The 6,750-nt window shown below is 46.6% G+C and overlaps 4 protein-coding genes across 4 annotated transcripts; 2 read left to right on the top strand and 2 right to left on the bottom strand.

Annotated features, from left to right (window-relative positions):
• Positions 1 to 184: 184 nt before the first annotated feature.
• PAAG_08121 (hypothetical protein) lies at positions 185 to 975 on the top strand (the record flags this gene model as incomplete). The annotated part of the gene is made up of 3 exons (XM_015846426.1): positions 185 to 259; positions 346 to 857; positions 933 to 975. 3 exons carry the CDS (start codon positions 185 to 187, stop codon positions 973 to 975), a joined length of 630 nt encoding a protein of 209 aa, XP_015700861.1.
• Positions 976 to 1,120: 145 nt separating this feature from the next.
• PAAG_08120 (hypothetical protein) lies at positions 1,121 to 1,972 on the bottom strand (the record flags this gene model as incomplete). The annotated part of the gene is made up of 1 exon (XM_002790007.2): positions 1,121 to 1,972. The coding sequence occupies one exon, from the start codon at positions 1,970 to 1,972 to the stop codon at positions 1,121 to 1,123; it is 852 nt and encodes a 283-aa protein (XP_002790053.2).
• A 1,252-nt stretch (positions 1,973 to 3,224) lies between these two features.
• PAAG_08119 (ubiquitin fusion degradation protein) lies at positions 3,225 to 4,425 on the bottom strand (the record flags this gene model as incomplete). The annotated part of the gene is made up of 2 exons (XM_002790006.2): positions 3,225 to 4,130; positions 4,225 to 4,425. The coding sequence occupies 2 exons, from the start codon at positions 4,423 to 4,425 to the stop codon at positions 3,225 to 3,227; spliced, it is 1,107 nt and encodes a 368-aa protein (XP_002790052.2).
• A 770-nt stretch (positions 4,426 to 5,195) lies between these two features.
• Positions 5,196 to 6,581, top strand: PAAG_08118 (hypothetical protein; the record flags this gene model as incomplete). The annotated part of the gene is made up of 1 exon (XM_002790005.2): positions 5,196 to 6,581. The coding sequence occupies one exon, from the start codon at positions 5,196 to 5,198 to the stop codon at positions 6,579 to 6,581; it is 1,386 nt and encodes a 461-aa protein (XP_002790051.2).
• Between the last annotated feature and the right edge of the window lie 169 nt (positions 6,582 to 6,750).

Raw genomic sequence — 6,750 nt, 5'->3', positions numbered from 1 at the left:
CCCCCCCCCCCCCCCCCCCCCCCCTTTAACACACCCTCTTTTTGAGCCAAACAGCACCATAACTCCAAACTTTGAGTAAGTGTATTTCTATATCTTGCACCCTGTAGTTTGCAGTTCACTCAACCTAATTCTTCAATAACTTCATTTACATTTACACGTAAAGTAACTCAACCGGTTCAGCAGTATGGGCATCACTTGGGATAAAAAGGCAATAGAGCGGATTATTGGCGCATTGTTGGTAGCTCATCCAGGATTTACTGTACGTATTAATTTCCTTTACTCCTTCACCCAATGCTGGACTTTGTTCTCTGAGAAACGCTCTGCTAATCGGAGGGACACATCTAGCCTGACTACAAAACCATGGCTGTTTACTTTGGCCAAGGCGCCACTTATGATTCCATGCAAGGTCGCTTTCGCGAATATCGCAGAATTGCCGAAAGCATGCGCCAGGAAAATCCTGGCTCTAAAACACCCCTTCGCCGCACCCCTGGCAGTAGCCGTGTGAGCAAGTCGACTTCCCATGCCAAAAATAATCAAATGCAGACCCCAATAACACCCACCAAATCTGGCAAAGGGAATCGCGGATATGGCATTTTTGATGCAATCTTGATTGAAGAAGAATCTGATTGCTTCATCAAAACTGACAATGGTCTTTCCCTTTTCGAAAAAGCCCCGGCAAACAGTACAGCAAACCTGGGGATGAAAATTGAAAACCGCTTCACTGATGCCAATAGCACCAAAGACGACTACAGCACTGCTAACGAGTTTTTGTCAGGATTGGAGAATGCAGAGGCCCACACAGCGGACGGATTCCAAGTTGCGGCGTTTTATAACAAAGATGTTGGGGGATATGTTGAGTATGATGATACTGTCTAGTCTGGCTTGCTTGATTTGTTTCCAGTAAATGATGTATGTACTGTATATCTTGACAGGATAGCCGTCAGGATATACCTGATATGGGGCGTCAAAGAATGAGCTTCTGAAAGCACAGTGAGCACACTAAGATGAGCTTTTTATAGTTTCAATGGAAGCCACGATGGCGACTATATCTAAACTCCTTATCATTCTTAGAAAAACAAAAACATTTAATTAATGCAAAATATCAGGCTGACGGTATCGATTACTCACTGTGTATATTATTTTTCAAGATAAGACCCATTGCCAGTTTCCAATATCGTTCGGGATCTGCTCGCATGTTTCCTACGTGAGGAGCATCGAAAATTTCAGTTGAAACACGCCATCCCTTCCCCGTTGCCTCAGCCGCATGCTCCTCTACATCCTTCCAGTAAATGAGCTCATCAAGCTTCGAATAGACATAACATCTTTCCGCCCTGATACTGATAAACTTTGGATCATTTATCAAGTCCCTTGCAGCCTCTATTGGAGGACACGCTCTCTTAATCTTATATACGGCCCAGAAAGTTACCAGGGCAGCCCAAATAAGACACATCCCCATTATGCGTGCAAGAAAAAGATTTGGCAACGCATATGAGAATGCTTTGGCCCCACGAGCAAAGGTGCTTCGCCCAGGTGCACTGTCAAGAAGCATAGATTTGATTGGCAGAGGCTCCCCGGTGACTTCGCGATATTCAGCAGCTATATGGTGTAAAGTGACTATTCCACCATTGGAGAAGATGTGAAAGTGCAGAGGCCCATTATTAGAAATACGCAGTGCACTGACGAGGGGGGTCACGCGCATGCGTCGCGATTCGTTCGAGGACTTGAGAAGAAAATCGGTGGACGTGGTTGTCATGCAGATAATGCGGGCATTAGGAAGGATTTTGATGTATTCTCGAACAAATTTTGCAGCATGGCGGGGCACAGCATCCATCCAGAACAAGAGGCATATTGTTAGAGGCGGTGATTCCGGTGATGATGGTGTTGAAGTTAGTCCGTCTCGCAAATATATGGCTGGGGATAATTTCGAGAATGAGGCAAATGGATCACTGGGGATTTCCGCTGTGGAGGCCATTATGATTGTCTCTGTCTATCCAAGGGCAGCTTGTTCGATCTTTGGATCTCAGTTCCTAGCGAGAAAATGTTCGACTATTTCTCCTCACTAAAACTTGAAAATCTGTGATCGTCTAGCAAGTTATATAATCTGTCCAAAAATATAGAATTCAACTTCACTGGCTGGATACCTTGTCAGAAGCAGCTCAACCACCTCCCAAAAAATGTGGATCATGAAATTAAAATAGGCTATCTCCGAAATGATGTGGAGTTAGGGTCGGCATTCACGGTAAAGTCGGAGACTTTATTCAAGATACAGCCGATAAATTCTAACAGCATGCTGTTAGAGCATGAAGTCACTTGTTGGGGATGATGAACTAGCAATCCCACAGGAGAAATGGTTGCCTTTTTTTCACAGGTTTTAACTTCCATCTGATATTGAATGCTCAGGAAGCTTCTAAACATGGATATGGTCGAAGACACAAGAGAACTACGCAACGTAAATCATCAAATATGCCGACCTTCACGGCAATACACCCAAATCACAGGCAGCTACGCAGTCACTAAATCATTGATATCTAGCTTCCAGTTACTCTCTCCCTGGACCATATGAAAATACATCTCTCCGTCATAAACTGAGGGTCATCCGGCACGGCAAAGAGGCACACGCCTTCTAATATCAGCAGTGATCTTTTTGCCAGAACGGCAGAGAGCCATACATCATCACCATTAGCTCCAGAAAGATAAACAGCTTAAGATGTCGGGTGGGTGAAGTGCAATTGATGAACAAAGCAGAGCTGATGATGGTGATCACCCTACTTACCGTGTAATGAATAACAGGTCCAACAATGCTAAGAGGAGCCCTCAAAAAGAAAGATAAGAAGAAATGGAGCCAGCAAATTCTCGAATCCCATGTTTACATCTCTGAAGTGAAATTATCTGCTGCGATAGCCAGGCAAATTCCACAGTGATATATGAAAAACCTGCCGCCGCCGGAGTTTCGCGCCGGCACCAACGGAATAACAGTGCATGGCAAGCTTGCTGAAGCCCCAGGCTTAAAGGGATTGAAATAGCGTAGATACGAAATCGCCAAATCCCATGGCCCGCAAAATATGCACATGGCTTCATCCCTCTAAATATATCTATTGAGTCCATAACTGCGATCATCCCGGACTGTTCCAGGCATTTAAAGACCTAAGTCCTGATGTAAAATCTAATTGACATATCGTCTTAGCACCAGTGCTGATGTAGTCGCGAGATGTAAAATAGCTCGTTTATGTTTCTCGACTGGCTCTACGTCCCCCAAGTGTTCGACCTGGACCCCTTCCTTTCGGATCTCTATCGCCAGAATTTACCTTGCTCTCGTTATCATGGCCAGACACAGGGGTAGCTGATCCTCCAATCACGGCCCCTTTCCTTTTTGTACCACCGCGTAATGTTTGGCCAACGCCTTGAAATTTTGGGCCCCCGTCTTCCTCCACTTTATTCTTGGCATCTCGCTTATTTACTGGTTTAAGTGCATAACCAAAAAATAGCTTCCCAGGTGGTAAGCGGAGTGGCTGAGGTGCATTCGTTCGTTGACTGGGGGGCGGTAGTTGTGGAGCTTTTGAAGATATGCCGGCAACTGGAGTGGATGCCTTGGGGGTCTGGCCCTTGCTTCCTTTTTTAGCGTTCAATCGTTGGCCACCAAGAAGGAAGTTGGAGAAAACGGCTTTAGCACTCTTTGCTGCGTCTGTTGACGCAGGAGCAATAGCAGCGTAATTTATCGACTGGGCCATCGTACCATGAGAATGTAATACTCCACCAGCAGGGACGCCCCGGCTGCCTGCACTTTGTGGAGTGCTAGCACCACTTGAACGTTTCGGCTCCTCATATCCAACAGGTGTGGCGAAGTCTACTTCAAGATCAGTTTCCAATACCGATATAGCATTCTTGGAATGTTGAGGTTTGGTTTCGAGCACAGCCATTTCGTATATCTGGTCATTATATGAGAAGGTGAAAATGTCGCCTTTGGTGAGACATGAGAAATTTCGGAATGCATTTTCTAGAACAGCTTTGGGGTCACTAATGTCGAGGAAGGAAGTTGACTGGGCTTGGAGTTTGATGTATCGACCTGGCGGAAGGTCGGTTGACTTTACTTGTACGAAATCTCCAGGTTCGAGGAAGAGGGTTTGCATAAGCTAGCGGTTTTGAAAAGCGTGTAGTTAGCATGCTGCGTGGATTCGAATCATCTTCATCTGGCCAGCGACTAGAAATAATGAGGACTAAGCATACCCAAAAAGGGAGATAAATTTTGCCTTCTTCCGCAATAAATTCCAGAACGCCGGCATGAGTCATCCGATCTCGTTGCCCGTTGTTTATCTCGAATAGCATCGGATATGTGATGTGAAGCCTTGTAAGCTTGTCGAGCGCACTTGGAGGCATGATAACTTTGCCGCCGTGGTTAACATTCTCCCGTTCTGGTCCCGGGAGCATGGCAACAGGATAGCATCGATAAAATTCATCAAACCGCCTGGGTGAGTGCCCTGGATGTCTCATCAAGGTCGGATGCAGGACACCCTCCATTGGATCCTCCCCTTCGTACCGCCGTCCGTGATACTTTTATTTCCAGACGTTATTCTCTTGCTCTAGTTTAAACGGTATTGGGTTGGCAATATCACTGTACTTACCATGGAGAATACAACGGTTTTGCCAGTCCCTTGTTAGCACCCGGGAATGCAACGGATAGTTATCTGAACCCGTTGTGCCAAGAGACCTTGGGCTCAGGCAATCAGTAAGATTGCCTGGTTGCTCAACGTGAGAGGTTCCAAATGGCGTGAGAGATAGCGGAAAGGGATTTCAGGAGGAGCACAAAAGGGTATTGTTCATCAACTTTGCCTGGTCTGTCAATGTTGACATTTGTATAATAACTATTAGTTGTAATAGGTTGCAAGCGCACTGTATCCGTCTGATGAAGATGGTTTGTTCCTAGGCAAGCTCCCACTGCTGACTCAGCCGAACATGACTGTGACGCAACATTATTATGGGGAGGGATATTAGTTATTCCGGTTGACTAAGTTAATTAGGCACAAGAGAGAAGAAAATCAAAAATAAAGTTACTAGAACAAGATAACGGATACGGAGTATAACATCTATTGAGCGCTAAAAACCGCCGCATCTTTGGTCCTTACTGGCGTGGTTAACAAATATTTTTTTTGTTTGCCTTGGCAACAAGCTCCCTACCCTGTCAAGCGTCCAGCGGCGCAATGGCAACCTCAATTCCCGGTCGTTCAAAGCGGGCTGGGGAAGATTTCGCGCGTGCACATCACATCGAAGTAGATTCCGATTCGGTCGGGCCCTCCTCATTAAAAAAGCCTCGTTTTGATCTACGTAATCCCTCTGCGCTAGCCCCAGACGACCTAGAGGAAGACGCGGTGTTGGATGCAGACGAGATCGGTCATCGCGGCCAACGTGTGCGGCGAAACGCTGTTAACATCGAGGGATATGATTCTGATAGCGAAAATGAGGGGTTTGACGCACGCGCTGAATCCAGAGCCAGAGCTGAGAAAAGGCATTCAGCAGGGGACCCAGATGACATGTTCGCTGAACTCGAGGACGACTTTTCCTCTTACAAAGGCGATGATGCTACCACAACGGGTACAAAGAAGCAAGTGCGATTTCTGCGCGACGATGAAATTGAGGGACAGGTAGATGATTCTCATGCTGGAGGCACAGTTTCAATCGATTTAGATACAGTTGGTAAAGGAAAAGAAGCGGAGCGAGACGAAGACGAGGAGAGCGAGAGCGAAGTTGATGAGCAGGAGCGAGCCGCTATAGCACCAGATATGGACAAGGAGCTAGGGGCGGGCGGAAAGAAGACACACGTTCCCCTTTTAGATGCTTTCAATATGCGCGCAGAACAAGAAGAAGGACGCTTTGACGAGGCGGGAAACTACGTTCGAAAAGCCGTGGATCCAGATGACATCCATGATACATGGCTAGAAGGCGTTTCGAAGAAGGACATGCGAAAGGCTAGGGAAGCCGCAGAGAAGAGAGAGGAGGAGCGGCGGCGGGTTCAACTAGAGCAGGATAGTCTGCTTACAGCTGATATCTTGGGCACGCTAATAAAAACAATGGAACGGGGCGAAACCATTTTGGAAACCCTCGCGAGGTTGGGGAAGGGTCACAAACATAAGCCCAAATGGCAAACCAAGAACAAAAATAAGCATAACGATAGTAAGAACGTAGAACAAGATGAGAGAATGGGCGAAGATCCTGCCGAAGTAGCCAGGAAAAGTGCTATTGAAGATATCACCGGCGCTGCAGACGTTCTGCTTAGTCGAGGCCAAACAGAGATATACGATGCCGAACGGGAGCTACTTATGCGTCTGTACAAACGGGAGACTGGTGAAGACTGGGTTGATCCCAACCCAACAATGGAATCTAAACGGGAGTCCAGTGTGGGCGAGATGGATACGCCTCCATTGTGGGAGTATCGTTGGTCTGATTCACGCGACGGAGGGGAACCGCATGGCCCGTATGAGGCATCCATGATGCAGTCCTGGAATGCGGCGGGTTATTTTGGGGAAGGGGTTGAATTCCGGAAAGTTGGGAGCGTGGATAGTTGGACATCAGTGGCAGATTTTACTTGATATCCCTTTGCCGATTGATTGTTTGCACAAATTTCCCTGCATACTAGAAATCCAGGGTAATCCCATACTCTTCTTCTTTGAGTACGAATTTGCGACGTGAATTCATATATGGATATTCAGGAGTATGGAATTTTTTTGATTCAGCTGGGTTAAAGTGGAAATTTCCCCA

Source organism: Paracoccidioides lutzii (genome assembly GCF_000150705.2).
Source record: "Paracoccidioides lutzii Pb01 unplaced genomic scaffold supercont2.29, whole genome shotgun sequence".
NCBI classification, from domain to species: Eukaryota; Fungi; Ascomycota; class Eurotiomycetes; order Onygenales; family Ajellomycetaceae; genus Paracoccidioides; species Paracoccidioides lutzii.
This window is presented reverse-complemented; position numbering and strand designations above follow the sequence as displayed.